Source organism: Leucopleurus acutus (genome assembly GCF_964270905.1).
Source record: "Leucopleurus acutus genome assembly, chromosome: 14".
Lineage (NCBI taxonomy): Eukaryota > Metazoa > Chordata > Mammalia > Artiodactyla > Delphinidae > Leucopleurus > Leucopleurus acutus.
In genome coordinates, this window is record NC_139156.1 from 1020142 (window position 1) to 1037247 (window position 17106).

Sequence of the window (17106 nt, forward strand, 5' to 3'; positions counted from 1 at the left end):
CCGCCCCGTGGAGAGAAGAGCAAAGCGATTCCGCACCGAACACTCCCCCGCACTGGAGCCGCCAGTGCCCCTCCCCATCCTGCCGCCACGGGAGGGGCCACATACACCAGGCCCCCCCTCCAAAGGCAGCCTGCCCAACGGGGACTCAGGTCTCCAGAGCTGAGGAGGGACGGCGACGGCGACCTTAGCCGCATGCGCCACGCTGGGCTCAGGGTCCAGGCAGGAGATCCGAACCGGCGGGCACCACGGGACCATCCCGATCAGGGCGCTAAGCCTCTCCGTGGAGCGAGAGCCTCGCGGGGCAGAGCAGGACGCACGGGCGGGGGGCAGGAAGGACCGCCCAGGGAAGGGGACCTCTGAAGTCCCCTGCCCGCCCTGCAGAAACTCGACACCTGGCAACCAGGCTGCTTCTTCTGTAAGCTAAAAAGGCTTGGTTGTCACATTTATGTTCAATCACCCCTTATTTTGTGATTCATCGTGGGGGAGGACCTGCTCACTTTCACAGTAACAGGCTCCCTGGGAAAGCAGTGACTGAAGCAGGAGGGGATGGAGGCCCATCTCAGAGGGCTCAGCCGGGCACCCCACCAGCCAGGCCGCGGGGGACCGACCAGGAGGGCAGCGGGGGCAGCAGCTTCCATGCTTTGACAGACACGCGGGGTAAAAAGCCCATCTGAGGTTGTGAACCTGCACTGCGCCACCCGTGTCAGACAGAAGACTGACACAGAGCCCCAGGTGGCCCTCGCCCACTGCAAGCCACACTCGCTCTCACTCACCTTGTAACTTGGATGCGGTCTGACCTCAGGACCATCACAGCCCAAGGCTGACAAACAGCGGGCCTGCAGGCCCTCGGTGGGGCCCCTGCCACCCCACAGTCACAGCAACTCGGGAAAGAGCCAGAGGAGACAAATCTACTCAGCCCTACACAGAAGGAGCGAACTAAGCCCCACAGTGACAAATGGCCGTCGTCTTCAGATTTCTGCAGTCTCTCATTCAGGCTAAGGCGCTTCCAGGAGCCTGGAATCCTCCACCCACAGCACCGGGGCCACTCACGGCTGGTGCTGGGGGACAGCAGGAGAGGGCCTCTCCTGCGGAGGGGTTGCTCCCAGGGCCGACACTCTCCCTAAGCTTACCTGCTCCAAGCGCACTTATCTGCCCCCGGCCAGATACAGAGACTCCTACTTCATCAGCAGGTCCCAACCGCGCTGCCCGCGGCTGCCCAAGTCTCAGGGCCGAGGAAGTCACCCACGGCAGGAAACAGAAAGGTGCCCTTGGACCAAGTGGGGGGGGATCGCTCGGGCACTCCGAGTGCTTTCAGGCGGGTGGACTCACCAAGCTCTGGTCAGGGGCTTTCAGACAGCGTCACGGCACAGGAAGAAAAAACACAAGAAAGTTGCAAAATTTCGCGAGCACAACAGGAGATACAGGAAAGAAATTGCAGTCAAGAGTCCTGTACAAACAGACCTCCCTGGACTTCTGTGTAATCGCAGCCCTGAGGGGATAAATGACCCCAAATAACAGTTGTCAGTAACAAAAAGAACAGTAGCTATTCCACAGACCCTATGATCACCTCCCTGTCCAAATAGCTCTATTAATAATTTAGATACAAGGTCCATAGGAGCTACATGATTCTAAAACAGAGACCCTGGAAAAGCCAAGGAAAAGGGCTCAAAAACGATACTACAAGCAAGCAGGGTAACAAAGTAAATGATAACAGACCCCACGTCACACCATCTGACAGAACCAACAGCTGGTGTGATGTGATTACCAGGCGTCCCCACATCACTGGAGGCGTGGGTGCACGTGCATGTGTGTGACGCGCACGCACGTGTGCGTGGGGTGGACATGACACGCAGGCACGTGACACTGCCCAGGCACGCAGGATGGCGGCTCACACCAGCCCGTGGGCCGGGCTCTCCAGACGCCGGGGCTCTGCACAGGCGAGCGGGGAGGCCCGGGCTCGGCACTGTGACCGCAGGAAAAGGGCGCTCACTGGCCCTCGGGGTCCCCCCGCGAAGGCAGTGCGCTGTGTGCGGGAGAGTGGATCCCACAGCTGCTACAACGCCAACGAAGTGGCGCGATATCGAGAGGGGACGCAGCGCAGGGTGGGAGTGGCAGGAGTGCCCCAGGACCCTTGCGCTTTGTGACCTCAGCACAGGGACTCAACGGCCCACCTGCAAGGGGAAGGGCCGGCCTGGGGGTCCCTCCGCCACAAGCTCTGTGCCCCAGAACACACGGACGCCGCGACAGGTGTCTGGGCCCCAGTGCCCCCCTCCTTCCTGAGGGAGTCCAGCATGCGTGCCCAGTTCCGCAGCCCCTCTGGGCACCAGAGGCTCCCACAGACCCCCAGGTGGCTCCACCCAGCAGTAGGCGGGTGTTCATTCTCTTACAGAACAAAGTTAGAACTTTGTTTTCACACGGCACAGGTTCGGAATGCAGCTATTGCCACAAAACGCTGAAATCATTCTGCGGTCTGTCCGGGTTGGTAGCGTTGAAGGCAACACCGTGCAGAATACAGAGGAGACATTTCAGAGCCTTTGTGGGTCACACCACACAATCTTTCTCATTAGAGGAAACTAAAATTGTCAAGGTTATCAAGGTTCAGAGACGTCAATTTTCTCCTAGGAACTAGCATAAATTTTTACATTTCTGAGTGGAGTTTTATTGTACTGGAAAAACAGCAATGGAAAGCACGCACGTCGGCGCTTCCGCTTTGCCGTCCCGGGTTCCTCAAGCGCCATTCCCGACGGACCCCATCCTCAAGGGTTCCTCCCGTACACCTCAGGGTGCACCTCGGGGGCGCCAGTAACCTCTGGCTGCATCTCCCTGAGTGGGTCAGAGCTGCTCACCCTCCCGGCTGGGCCCGGCCCCGAGTTCCCCCTTCTTCCCTTTCCGGACTGACTCACTTATCAGTCATTAAAAACTACAGACAGGTTCCAGGCAGCTCCCTGGAGGAGGGAGCCGACTGTCCGCACCCAAGGCCCGTGCGGGAGACAGGGGGCCGGGGCAGCACCCGCACCTCAGGGCCTCCTCCCGCCGGCTGCAGAAGCTGCATCACCCGCTGCGTCCCCCGTGCACGACAGAAACAGGGGCTCCTACACGATCGGAGGCACAGCCTCTCAGCCTGCAGCGCCAGGCTTCCGCGCTCGCCACCCACGCTGGCCACGTGGCTTCTCCAGCGCACCCAGCTCCCCGTTTCCTGCCACTGCTCCTGCCCCACAGTGGCCCCAACGGCCCCCCTTCCTTAGTTCTCCCAAAGCCGTCAGGCCCGGCCCCTGCTTCTCGCCCCGGGGGGCCCTCCGTGGTCTCTGTGCTCAGGGCATCTCTGGGCGTCCTAAGCCACCCCGAGTCACCAGCCAGATCCCTGTTCACCTCCTGCTTCTGCTTGGCAGCTGGGGCGGCCTGGGCCCCGCACACAAGCCATGAGCCAGGCGGCCCGGTGCAAGGTCCCCCGTGCCCTGAAGGTGGACTGTGCCCGTCCCTGGACGGCCAGGACAGAGGCGCCGTGCCCCGGAGGGCGAAGCCCTGGTGACAGGCAGGCGCCTCAGGCTATGTGCAGTCGGACCTGTCAGCTTCTGGGGCCGCCCGGGCCCCGCGCCTCAGACCCCCAGCATGCCCTTCTCGAAGTACTCCTCCTCGAACTCCCAAAACGCCCCTCCCGGGGCCCTCCTCACCATCCTCTCCTCTCCGGGCCTCCACCTGCCCATGACCTCCCGCCAACCCCTCCTCCTGTCTTGGTCCAGGACGGACGGGGAAGGCGCGGGAGGTGCGGGGCCAGGGAGCAGCGCGCCACGCGAGGGGCCTCGGGGAGGCTCCCAGCGCTCGGCCGCCGCGCCCACCAGTTCAGAGGACACCCCAGACGGGCCTGGCGGCCGGGCCTGGCGGCCGGGCTGGCGGGAGCGCGGCGTGGGAAGGGGCGGCTCCAGCCCCTGGAAGAGGGCCCGGCTCTGGAGAGACACGGGAGCCCGGGGCCCCTGGGGCCACGCTACTAGGAGCCCTTAAAGACAAGCTCTCCCGGTCCCCGTGTCACCGTGCGCCTGCAATCTCGGCAGCGGACGCAGCAGAACCCCATGGAACCTGGGAGCCCGAACGACCCCCAAAAGCACCAAGTGTGCCCCAGGCCCCGCATGTGAGGCTGGCGTCCTGGGGGCAGGGGTTCAGCTGAGGTGGGATGCCGCCTGCCCTGGTGAGACAGCCCCCAGATGGGCCCCCGGGCCCTGCTTTGGTTCCCCTGCTGGTCAGCTCTGGCCGCTCACCCACGTTCTGTCAGCACCACTACTAACCACGACCCTCGCCCCTCACGGCCCAGCCTGCCACCTCCCGCCTGGACCGCACACAGAGCACCCCGCCTGGACGCAGTGGCGAGGGGAGCGGTCGTGCTACAGCAAAAACAGGAAGTTGCAACAGATCTGAAAACCGTTACAGTGATGAAGGGGAAAATAAAAGCAAAACACACGTCCCCACAAATTTGTTTGTTACTTGGACAGATGCCATTCTTAACGGAGCAGATCCACTGGTGCCATTCTTAACGGAGCAGATCCACTGGTGCCATTCTTAACGGAGCAGATCCACTGGTGCCATTCTTAACGGAGCAGATCCACTGGTGCCATTCTTAACGGAGCAGATCCACTGGTGCCATTCTTAACGGAGCAGATCCACTGGTGCCATTCTTAACGGAGCAGATCCACTGAAAGCAAAGCCCACACCACCCCAAATTACAATATATCGAACGTGGAGCGCGCTCTGCCCCGAACTGCACAAAGTAAGCGCCCCCCAGGACACCCCAACGAAGCCCTGGAGCCAGAGTAGGCGCAGGACTTGAGAGCACCCAGGACACCGTCAGGCGGCTGGGACAGGCGGGTCTGCCTGCTCCTAAGCCTGCGCAGCGGCCTCTCAGCGCAACGGCTCCCAGGACGCTGCTGAGGGAGCCTCGTGATGGTTTTCAGAGCACTGAGCACCCGACCCAGGTCTGTTTCACACACACAGGCTCACCCGCGTGGCCAGAGCTCCCCCCACCCAACTCTCTACTCAACAGCCTACCACTGACCGCCGCCCCAAAGCCCACGTAGGCACGGTAGGGTGCTCGGAGCTTGGGTCCATGCTGGGGTCGGGGCAGCTGCCCCCAACTCATCCTCGGGACCCCAGGACTAACGGGCAGTGTAGCTAACCAAGACGCTGGTCCAAGCGGACCCCAGTGCGGCCCCTTGCAGGTGGGCCCTGAGCACACGCACCCCTGCCCCCGAAGGACGGCCAGGCCCCAGCAGGGGGAGCTGCACCCCCAAAGGCCTCCATGAAGTCCAGCTGCAAAGAAACGACCGCCAGGTGTGACACAGACGGCAGGAGGCCAGGCCAGGCTGGGGACAGGCCTCTCAGAGCCTGACGACCTGTCACCTCTGCGGTCACACAAGGTTTTCCCTAAAGGAGGAACAGGCCAAAGTGGCGCCTCTCGCTCTTCTACCACGAAGTCGCTGGAAACACTGGCGTCTGACACCCACCCCACAGTCCTGCAGGGGCACTTCCTCACTGGGCCTCGAGCCCACACCAGGACAGCCGCGTGCCTGCCAGGAGGTGACGCACCTGCAGGGCTGGGCTTCTGTCCCACAGGCAGGCGACCTTGGGCAGCTGCACGGAGATGCTCCACCTGAGAGCAGCCCCGCTGCCCAGGTGAGGGCCCCGAGGGATGGCAGCCTGGCAGGTGGCGGGCGATGCACCAGCAGGCCTATCGGAGACATTCTGAGACCTGTACTGGGCTTAACAGCCACTCAGCCAGGGGAGAAAGGCAAAGGGGAGGGGGTGGAGGACAGCCCCCCAGATGGGCCATCACACATCAGGGGCTGGGAGAAAAGAATTCCCCTGGGAGAGGCACGCTCTGCCCCTAACCTGGGGTGGTGTCCCCCATGTCCGGGGACAGTGGGCGGGGAGGACACCCGAGTCCCTTCCAGGGAGCCCTCGCCACCACTGCCCCCTCGAACAGACTAGTCAGCACCCTCCAGGGAGGGCGTGGGACTCGGCCAGCACGCCAGCCCTGCAGGGAGACATGCCGTCCCACCATCCACACCGAGCTCCGCCGTACAGCGGCCCCGTCCTCGCCCCGCCTCCCCCGCAGAACTGTGCTCAGAGGTGCGCCATGACCGCAGCCCCCTTCTGTCGGGGCAAAGCAGGCCTCTTGGGGGGGATTCTGGCACCCTCTGTCCCCCCCCCCGGAAGTGAGAAGGGCGACAGCCCCAAGCAGCCACCCCTGTCAACCCAGTCAACAGTTTGCCAAAAACTGTCACAAATATGGCAAACCGTCCATCTGAGTGGGAGGCCTACTGTTCAGAAGCAGAGGCCACAAGGACATTCCGCCCACACCCACCATCAAAGGGACGTCAGCACGAGTGGCCCCGCGTGGAGGGGCCGGAGCACACTTAGCTGGAGCCCACGCAGCCAGAGGCGGGAAGTGGAGCCGCCGCTCTGACAGCAGGTGAGCGGTGCCCAGAAAGGGTAAACTTAGTTCACCCGCCACACGACCAGGCCTGGCACCCAGAGGCTGCACCCTGCCGCGCGCAGCAGCCCAGCCGGGAACAACCCCGAGTCCGCTGCCGGTGCCTCCATCCACGAGCGCTCAGCAGGAGAAGCACCACGAGGGCCACGGACTGTCGGTGCTGTGGGATCCGCGGTGAGGGCAGGTGGAGGGGAGAGCCGTCCAGGGGCTGGGGCTGAGCTCTGCGAAAGGCCAGGAGGGCAGCGTTTCAAGCTGGACCGTGGTGACAGCTGAGCGATGGCAAACATTTTCTGAAGACCATCGAACCGTACACTTACGCTGGGTGAACCGTGCGAGATGCAAATCGTGCCTCCACCAGACTGTCCCAGCGAGCAGGAAAAGGCAGCCGGAGCCCAGGCATCCACCTCCGAGAGCGGCTCTAACACTGGTCCCCCGATGCCCGCGAGGTGCCAGGCCAGTGGGGCACGCGCCTTTCCCAACTCAGCCCCCACCCAGCTCTGACAGGGGGGTCCAGCAACCAGCAGGCTGGCAGCAACTCTGGTTCCCTACAGCCACGTCCGCTCTGCCCCTTGCGCTCATCAGGGCAGAGCCCCAAATCCCGCCCCTGCACTGCTGGTCAGAGGCCAGCACAACCGAATGTAATGAAACATGACAAAAGCCCAAAGCTTGTAATTACTGGAGGTGGGGAAGGGATGTGGGGCGGACAAGGCGGCAGAGCTGGGCACAGTGACCCGCGCCGGCAGGGAGGTGCGATCCTGCCTTCCCGGGGGCTGGGGGGCTCCTGGGAAAAGAGGGTTTTAGGCCAAAGCACGGAGACGCGTGTTCCGTCCGGGCAGCGGGGACCGGGATAGCTGCAGGTGCTCGTGGGAGGCGAGGGCGGGAGCCACACGTCAGGACCGCAGGCGGGGAGCAGCCCGAGCGCAGCTCAGCCCTGGACACAGGTGAGGACAAGACTGCCGCCCACGGAGGCCCTGTGGGGAAGGAGAGGACGGGGCCCCGCCAGCACAGGTGCCTCACGACCGCCAGGGCATCCATTCCCTCCTTGCCCCGCTGCGGCCAGTGTGCCGCTGTCATTCCACACTCCCTGACGTGCAAATGGCCATAAAAAGGTGAATCACATGCCCCGTCACGTGTACACAGAGGTGGAGCTGTCCTGCGTCCCCGCTCGTCCCCGCAGACCCTGGAGTGCGCCGCCTTGGACAGGCACTAAAGGTGGAGCTGCCCTCCACCGAGACCCAGGCCCAAGCCGGGCCTTCTGCTTTCAAAGCCCTTTCAGTTCCTAGAATAACTGCTCATCATTCAGAGGCCCCGAGGGGCGGGGCAGAAAAGGAGGCTGTTTGAGAGCTGTCTTGAAAGCAGGGCTGTGGCCAGACTCTGCCAAGGGGGGACACGGGGGCCCCCGGCCTCCAGGATGCGGCTCCAGACACCAGCTCCCGTGCTCGCAGGCCGGATGAGCCGGGAAGGCCAGCACGACATGAGTAACCGGGCCAGGATGCCCACGAAGAGGGAGGAAGACTCAGCGTGGGCTCTGCAGTGCCGGAGACCCAAGAGGTGTCCTGGGTAGTTCAGACGGGGCCAGAGCTCGGGGCGTCTGCTCAGCAAAGGACCAGGAAAGAAAGGGCCTATGGTCACGATGACCCATCATGACCCCACAGCCATGCTTCCAGAAATGGAGTTGGCTTATTCTTACTCAAGGGAAACCCAAAACTCCTTGAGCCTGGTCGGCACCAGCGTGCTTCCCTGATGGTCAAGGCACACCGTCAGCCCGGGAACCCCCTGCTGTGTGAGAGCACCAAGACCAGCCGTGGCACAAGGCTGGTCCCTCCCTGACCTGCCCCAGATCCTCAGATGCCGACAGCTGTGCAGGCCGAGCCGCCTCCCGGGGCATCTCGGCTCAGGTGTGCATGGCGCACGCCACGCCTCCACAGACCTCACGCACCCTGCTCACCTCCTCCCACGACGGAGCCGTGAGCCCTCCACACTGTTCCCCGCCCCCCGCAGTGCAGCAGATGCAAGGGGATGCCCTGTCCCAGGGCCACATCCATCTTCCAAAACAAACCTTGTAAACTCAAAATTTAAGTTTTAGAAAACAGGTCTAATCACCAGAGGCCAAGCAGACGCAGGGACCATGACTAAACAAGGGCCTGGATGCTCCCAAACAGAGGCCCACGTGTGCCCGGCCTTCCCCAGACGCACAGGGACGGGGCTCCCACAGGCTACCCCGCCCGCTCCAACTCTGGAGTCACACGGCTGGGTGGTGGCCCTGTGCTGGTCCCACACTCCAGACATCCCAGACGAGCTGCTGCTTCACCCTCGCTCACCACCAGAGACGAGACCCGATGGCATTCTTGGCGGTACCTTCGTCAGGATGAGCTCTCCGACGAGCTCAGAGCCACGCTGGGAGTGGACCTGCCCAGCCCCAGCCTGCAGAGGAGCTCACGTCTGGACACTTCTCAGGCTCAGACAGGAGAGTCCCGTGTGCCCCGATTACCCGAAGCAGCAACAAAAGAGAGAACCCGAAAGTCACCTCCGTGTCCACCTGGGGCACTCGCCACATTCTCTCCACTCCTCTCCTCCCCGGGCCCACGATCATCCTCCTTCAGCTCACTCACATCAGAAGGGTCCCCCTCCCCGCCCCCCCCCCCCCGTATAAACACAGGGAGAGCAGGGCCGCGTCCCGAGACGTGACAACAGACAGGTGACCGAGACTCCGCTCAGACCCTTCGTTGCCTTTCTGACTAGCCTCCTGGCCCTGTGCTGACCCCCACCTACTGGATCCCATTCCTGGACCAAGCTCACCTCCCAACAGGAGATGCTCCCGCCCGCCCGCCCGCCCGCCAGGGCAAACACTGAGGAGGTCAACATTTAAGGAGGCACCCCACCCTAGTCCCTTAGCAAGCCCTGCCCCCTCCCCCAGGCAGCCTCCCCGGCTTCCGCATCCCTCCCTTCGGGTCAAACAGGGGGCTCTTTAAACAAGGGCAAGCTGCGGGCAGGCAGGCCTGGTCCGAGTCCTGTAACTTCCGAATCAGACCCGACACACATGGCATCACCCCCAGCAGGGGCCTCTCTCCCCAGAAAGAGACTCCCACCAGAGACAACCCCAGAGCAGCAGCGCCGGCCCCTCCTCCCCTGCCCACTCACTCCCAGAAGGGCACGCAGTCCACGTGCTGACGGAGTTCACGACGTGGGCTCAGAGCGTGAGCTCGCGGAGTGGCGCAGGCTGAGAGGCAGTGGACGTGAACGCGCCCCGTGTCAGCATCCTCCAGGGCTGTCCAGCAGGTCCCCCGGCACTGCTCACTCCTCTGGACTCAGGACACGCAAAGCATTTAAGACTTCAAACCTAAGAAGTACCTCCCCCACCAGCAACCTAAACCCTCAGCATCTCCAGAGCCAGTTAAAGCGGGAAGCGCTGCAGATGAAAGTGCGCTCTCGCGGCCGACCCAGGGCCGGCAGAGATCGGGGACGCGGGCAGGAGGGACCAGGAGGCAGGCATGGCCCCAGACGGATGACCGCACGTCGGTTTAAATTCCAGCCGCATCCGAGGCAGGCCTGACAGGAGCTCGTCGGGGCTGGGCGGAGGCGTGCAGGGTGCAGGCGCAGCCTCCCAGCGTGGAGGAAGCAGTTCTGAGACACCACCGGTGTGAGCCCACCGACTCCTCCGACCCCGCCACCCTGGGGACAGGACGGGCAGGCCCCCATCTACGGAGAGGCCCCAGCTGGGGCAAACAGACCAAGTTCCCACAGAGAAAGGACACTGAGATCTCAGGTCAGAGGCAGTAATGCCAGAAGAATGTGGAGACACCTCCCCGCGGCCATGCCCCCGCAGCCATCCCCACGGGACAGGGGCCGGGAGAGCCCAGAAGGGGGCCTGCGAAGAGGCCTGGCCCGCTCAGCCCCACCCCTGCCCCAGCACAGCAGAGCCCCTGGGGGCTTCGGGGGCTTCAGGGGCTGCATGGACAGCAGAGGAACCGCCGCCTCCAAAATTCGAAATTCGGAAAACCCAACGTCTTTGACGAGAACCGGCCCCTGCTTCACGGCCCTGGCCGAAAGCACTGGACCTTCCCAGGCAAAGGCAGGAGGAGGGAGGCGGTCCTCACTGGGTCTGGGTCTCCTCCCTGCGTCCTGGGCATCCACATAAGAGATGCTAGTGAAAGACCTGCGACTAGAGAAACTAACTCCCCAGGAGGCCGGGAGGTGGGGGGCCCAATGCAAGTCTTCAAGAAAAGACAGCTAACACCTGGCACCGGAACACGTGGAGGAATCGGAACCCTAGTGCGCCGCTGGTGGGAACGCAGGACGGGGCCGACACGGGGAAACAGTGGGCAGTTCCTCAAGAGGTTAAACACGAGTCACCGCAGACCCAGCAGTCCCCACCCCAGGAACGTGCCCAGGAGAAGCAAAACACGTCCACACGAAGACTTGTAAGTAAACGTCCACAGCAGCCCAGAGGTGCAGGCTGCCCAAATACCCATCACCTGGCGCTGGATACACAGCAGGGCACAGCCGTACAGTGGGACGGTGCTCGCCACCAACAGGAGTGACGTGCTGAGCTCTGAAAACACGGTACCAGACGCAGAAGGCCACACGCGTGACTCCACTTACGTGAAGCATCCAGGACAGGCAGATGCACAGAGACAGGAAGCAGACTGGTGATGATCGGGGCTCTGGGGTTTCAGGGGAGATGGAGGGAATTGGGCGGGGGGTGGGGGGGCGCGGCTATGGCATACGGAGTTCCTTTTTCAGGTACAAAACAAATTCTACAACTGACTGCGGTGACAGTAGCACAGCTCTGAGAACACACTAAAAACCACTGAGTCGTATGCTTTACACGGTGAAGTCCGTGCGTGTGAGTGACGCCTCAGTGAAGCCGTCACCAAACGAAATTCCTCAAAGAAGTGGAGGGATCCACACCATTAGAGCAAGTGAGAAGGCCCGGACCCGAGGCTGGCCCCGCATGAGGCCCCAGCGGGCCCCCCGCACCCCGGGATGGACGGCGGAGGCCCTACACACACACGGGGCTGGGGCGGGGGAGACAGAGGACAAGTGCCCGAGGTGCCCAGCCCAGGGGAGGGGCTCGTGGACCCCTGACACAGAGCCACATGCGCAGCGAGCTGCCGTCCCCAGGTCCAGGCGGAAAGAGGGGCTGCTCAGGAGCTGGCCCGGCAAAAAGGGAACCAGCTCCAAACTGACGTTCAGCTCCGAATACGCAGCAGGACAACGGCCCTCCAGGCAGACACCCAAGAGCGAGCTGTGCTCTCAGAATCCTACCGCTTGGCTACGTCTCTTTCCCAAGAAACAGTCTTACCATGTAAGGGTGGGACTGAGTTCTGAAACGACAGCCTGCAAGAATCCACCTTCTCAGTTCACTTCTAGCAAAACAACAACGACAACAAAATCACGTAAAGAACCAAAAGCTAGAAACCTCCCTTGTCAAAAATCCAGCCACCTCGAGCAAAGCAATTAGGTATGCAAGCCTAGCCACCCCTTGCCAGCGACGGGGTGGGGGGTGGCAGCACAGTCCGACTGGGGACTGCCGGGAAGAGCTCCGGGCTCTCTGGGGGCCCCCTGGAACAGGCCCAGGCAGCCCAGCCAGGCTAGGCCCCTCCCTGCAGGCTCAGGACGGGCCCCAGCTCAGACAGGGGCCCTGGAGGTCAGGGCTTCGGCAGGTCACGGCTATGCCCTCAACAGTGCAGCCCCGTGGCTCGCTTTCCATCCCGCCGTCTCAAGCACGAACGGTGGAGCTTTCCGGGGCTGTGACATGCGATGACATCACCCTTCTGAGAGCTACTGAAACTGTCTCAGTTTCCACTTGCCTCAGGGTCCACCCACTGACCTGGCAGACACTGGTGGTTATGACCGACGAGACCAAGGACTCTGTGGGGCTCTCCAAAATTTCTAAGGGTGTAAGGGGTAAAAGTTTGAGAAGCAATGTACTCTGGACGGTGACCACCCCCTCGTGTGTCACATCACAGGGTGAGGAGCGACCCGAGGGCCCTGTGTGGGGACCAAAGTAGCCGCACTGTCCCAGACCCAACCAAGCCGGGCGGGCAGACGAGGAAAGAGCTGCCTGCCAGACAGACGCCCTGTGGGTCTCAGGACGTCAGGGCCAAACCATGGTGAAAGTCCACATCCAGAGCGTTAACGGGATCGCCTCTGGATGGAGAAGAGGTAGTGAGGGGAGACCACGAAACTACGGAAGCAGATACGCATCACCCGAAAGGCAACAGTGCCCGCCCTTCCCAGCAGGGCCTGTTTCTAACTCAGACCCCTCCTCCTCGGCCCGCCCTTCCCAGCAGGGCCAGGTTCTAACTCAGACCCCTCCTCCTCGGCCCGCACCCTCCAGGAAGAGGCCGATACCACACACTGTGAGGCCTGGCCACACAGTGGAGCTTGGTTTCCAGACGATGAAACTGGGCGAGAACAAATCCCTGCCCAGGCCGGGCCACCGTCTGCACAGTGGGTCAACAGGGGCACGTGTCACACAAAGACAGAGTCACCAAGCAGCTCTTCTGAAACCTACTATAAACCAAGGAGTTAAGATGTCCTTCACTCGAGAATCGGCTGCTCTCACCAGCCATGCTACAGGGGACTGGTTAACACCCACCCCTGCTTTTCCAGGCCACTGGGGAAGAGCGGCCCCAGACCAAGCGGCACACATTAAGAAAGCTGTGGGTGAGGACAGCTATGTCTCTACTGGCCCTTAAGTCAGAAGCCACCTTGCAGAATTAACCCACGCACTGCTTACCAAAACAAAGGTTCCTTCCCGATACAAACAAGATGCAAAACTCCATACAGCCTTTAAGAAAAATGAAGACTCAGAGAGAACCTGTTGCTAAACAAAAGTAAATTAAGGGATCCACTTTAATGTCCACAGAGAGAAGTGTGTGTATACAGTCGGAACACAACAAAAATGCTCTAACTTGGAATCAAAGATTACTGGAAAGAATGTTTGCACAGCAAAATTCTTCTCCCTTTGAGACTGAAATGCCCCCACCGTGCTTAATTTTCCTGACATTTCTGAGGCTTTGAAGCCACAGCTAACGGATCTGAATCATCTGAGTAAAACCATGTTAGCGTGGATGTTACTGCAAAGCCGAGAATAGAATGCTAAATATACAGACGCACGCCCATACCGGGCACTTTTGTAGAAAATGATCAATCACGAAACTAGATAAAGTTGTCCTGTCTGTGCCCAAGTCAGAGGGCCCGCAGTTCATCTCCAGCAGGGAAGTATAATACATGGCACTTGGAAGTTAAAATAAGAAAAACACAAAAACAGCGCCTACCTTTGATTAATAAAATCACACCTCGCCTGTACATGAACTCAGCCTACAGAAACATCCCACCCATGCTCGCTGCCAGCAAAGGGAGGCTCGGAAGAGGCAGGGATGCAAGTCATGTTTGCACCAGTGGTCTGCGTGGTCAGTGGCCGCACCCTCACCGCGGGAGGAGCTGGGGGAGGAGGGGGCGGGCAGTGCGAGGCCGCCTCAGGCTCCATCTGGGCCATCACCCTTTTTTCTTAAACAAGCACGCCACTTGCAGCCACATTCTGCTTTATTTGGGTTGGCAGTATAAGTACCAACAGCGGGGTGGCACCGTGGCTGCAACGCCGAACTGGGTCAGCCTCCGCCTGCCTCGGGAGCCGGGGGAGCGCCGGGCCTTGGCAGACTCTTCTCCCAAAGGCCTCGGGTGCCTGGGTGGGAGGTCTCAGAAGGTAAAGGCCTTGGGCAGTCAGCATCCTTTTCTCTGGCCTTGAAAAGCTTCTTGCATCTTTCTCCTTAACAGACAAGAAACATAGCGTCCTCCAGGGCTTTCAACAGAAACCCCTTGTTTGAGAACTAGCGAGCTACTAAGTTACAAGGTAAAATGAGGGTGCCTACACCTCCGAGCAGCCACAGACAGCTCTGCAGACAAAGCAGGCAGGCGGGCAGGGGCGAGGGCCATGGAGGGCCGGGTCGGGAGTCACAGGCCAGAAGTCAGGGGCTGGGGCTCGGGAGACACGGGCTACGGTCTGGGGACCAGGATTCAGGGCTGAGCTTCTGGGGACAAAATTCAGTACCAGGGTTGGGACCAGGTTCAGGGTATGGGGCCCTCGGACTAGGGCTCGGGGGTCAGGATTTGGGGACCTTGGAAAGGGATTAGGACTGGTGTTTAGGGACCTGGGTTCAGGGACTGGGCTCCGGGTTCAACCTATGGAGTGTGAAGGCTGGACCAGGAGACCAGGATTCCAGCGCCCAGGGCCAGGGTTCAGGGCTGGGGTCCTGGGTCCAGGGCTCAAGTTTCAGTGTCTCGGTTCCAGGGTCCCAGGGCTCAGGACTCAGTGTCTGGGTCCCAGGGTCCCAGGCTTCAGGCCCGAGTCCGGGGTTCCGGGGCTCTGGGGTCAGTGTCTGGGTCCCGGGATTTCGGGCTTCAGGACAGGGGTCCGGGGTCCCGGGGCTCAGGGTCCGGGGTCCAGGGTGCCGCGTCCGGCGCCGCACTTACGTCGTCGAAGAGCGAGCCCACGTTGGCCGTGACCAGCAGCACCGCGGTGCCCGGGGCGGCTGCCTTCCCCGCCATCGCGGCCTGGGCCGGGGTGGCCGCTCTTCGGGGCCGACCGGCCGGGGTCTCCGCGGGCCGCGGCGTCAGCTGCGCCGGGGGGAGACCCCGGGGCGCATCGCGGGCTCGGCCGGTCGGGCGGGGCCTGGCCAGGGTCCGGCCGCGCTCGCTCTCGCTCTCCGCAGCCCCACGCCCGTCGGTCTCCGCCCGCGCTCAGCGCGGCCCGCGCGCAGCCATTAGGATCGCGGCCGCCGGAGCTCCCGCAGCGCCGCCGCTGCCGATAGCTGAGACGAGGCCCGCCCGGGCCGGGGGCGGGGCGAGCGCGGGGGTGGGGCGGGACCGCCAGGGGGCGTGGCAGGCTTCGGGGGCGGGGCCTGCGGGAGGTGGGACGGGGATACGAGAGGCAGGGCGGGGCCTGAGGGGGCGGAACAGGGATGTGAGGGGCGGGGCGGGGCGGGGACTTGGGGAGGGGAGGGGCATGTGGGCGGGGTGAGACTGCAGGGGCGGGGACTGCGGGGAAGGCGGAGAGGGTGTGGGAGGGGCGGGGTGTGGAATCGAGGCAGGGCCTGAGGGGTGGGGCCTGCGCGGGGCGCTCCTGCGAAGGCCTCGGCGCTCGCAGCCACGCTCCTGTCAGTCAGCGACCGCCCCGCCTTACCCCACGCCGCGGCGGCGCACTGACTCCTCCCGCACCCCATGACGTCATGGCCCTGCTTCGACGGCGCTTCTTAAAGGGGCCGCGCGCTGCTCCGGGCTCGACCGGGCGCGACCCCCTTGCTCCCGGGCAGGGGTTGCGGTGGGAGCGCGTGGCTCTGTGCGGACTGCGCCGGACCCACGGAGAGGAGGGCGGCGAGGCCGGGCCGCCGGACCGGACGGCTGAAGGCAGCAGGCGCGCTGGGGTCGGTGGGGTCTCCCCAGCCCACCCTCCGCGCCAGGCCGTCCGCGGAAATGAAATGGCCACTGGTGACGGGAGACGCGCGGACAGTGCAGTGAAAAATGACAAGTAGCCGCCAACACTAACGGTGGCACTAGGTTCTGTCCACCCGGTCTTTGCAGGTGACGGTGACCGCGTATCCAGGACGGTTCTCAAGGCTCTGAAGGCGCATCTCGGCCGCGCGGCCGCCTTTCCACGGCGCCGGTTTGGACAGTGTCCAAGGGGAGACGAGAGATGTGCGCGCTGCTCCCTTAGGGCAGGCGACACCACCACCTGTCAGGGCCTGGGGCGCAGGCCCTGGGCTGCGGGCCCTGTAGGGAAGGCATCCCCTCCTGCCTACAGCGACCGCTCAGCCTGACAACTTGAACCCATTTCACTTAAAACCACTGTCCCGTCCATGCAGCAGCTGTCGGCTGTGGACTGAATGTGTCCCCAGAATTCGTAGATTGAAGCCCAACCCCTAGTGTGGCTGCCTGTGGGGACGGGGCCTCCTGGGGGCTAATTCAGGATAAATGGGGTCTTAAGGGTGGGGCCCTCTTCCAACAGTGTTGGCCTCTCTATAAGGAAAGACCACAGAGCACCGGCTGTCCCTCACCCACAGCCTCCCACCCTGAACAGAGGACAGAGAAGAGGTCATGGGAACACACAGCAAGAAGGTGGCAGTCCACAAACCAGACACAGAACCCTTTGGAACAGCATCCCCGATTCTAGCCTCCAGAACTCTAAGAAATAAACCTCTGTTGTTTAGGTTGCCCAGTCTGTTACGGCAGCATGAGCTGACTGACACAGCATCTCTTGTTTTACTTTTTTACAAAAGCAGCACATGCCAGGGATGCCCTTAGCAGAAGCCAAATGCAAGGGCATCACTGATGCCTGGGACCTATTTCCTAGGAAATGGCTTCGCCTCCTCCCCTCCCCTCCCCTCGAGCTGTTTTCTTACTCCCTCCCCAGCCCTCTGTGGCCCAGAAACACCACTAACCACGTGCACACCGGCACATAGGTACACATGCGCTGGCGCGAACACACACACACACACACTCACTCTGAGACTGCACCTAAATTAGAGAAAATTAACTAGAGAAACTCCAGCCCCACGGCCCTAGCTCAGGTCCCAGGGGGTGTCTGCGCTGAGCACCGGAGCTCCTGGCCTCTGCACATG

At 62.3% G+C, this 17106-nt stretch overlaps 1 protein-coding gene across 1 annotated transcript in view; it reads right to left on the bottom strand.

The window, feature by feature from the left end:
• The window catches only part of INPP5A (inositol polyphosphate-5-phosphatase A), a 173641-nt gene extending 158384 nt beyond the window's left edge, over positions 1-15257 (bottom strand). The window contains exon 1 of the mRNA XM_082853914.1: positions 14963-15257. Within this exon, the coding sequence (XP_082710040.1) occupies positions 14963-15037 (75 nt within the window). The 5' untranslated portion in view covers positions 15038-15257. The remainder of the gene's footprint in view (positions 1-14962) is intronic.
• Positions 15258-17106: the final 1849 nt, after the last annotated feature.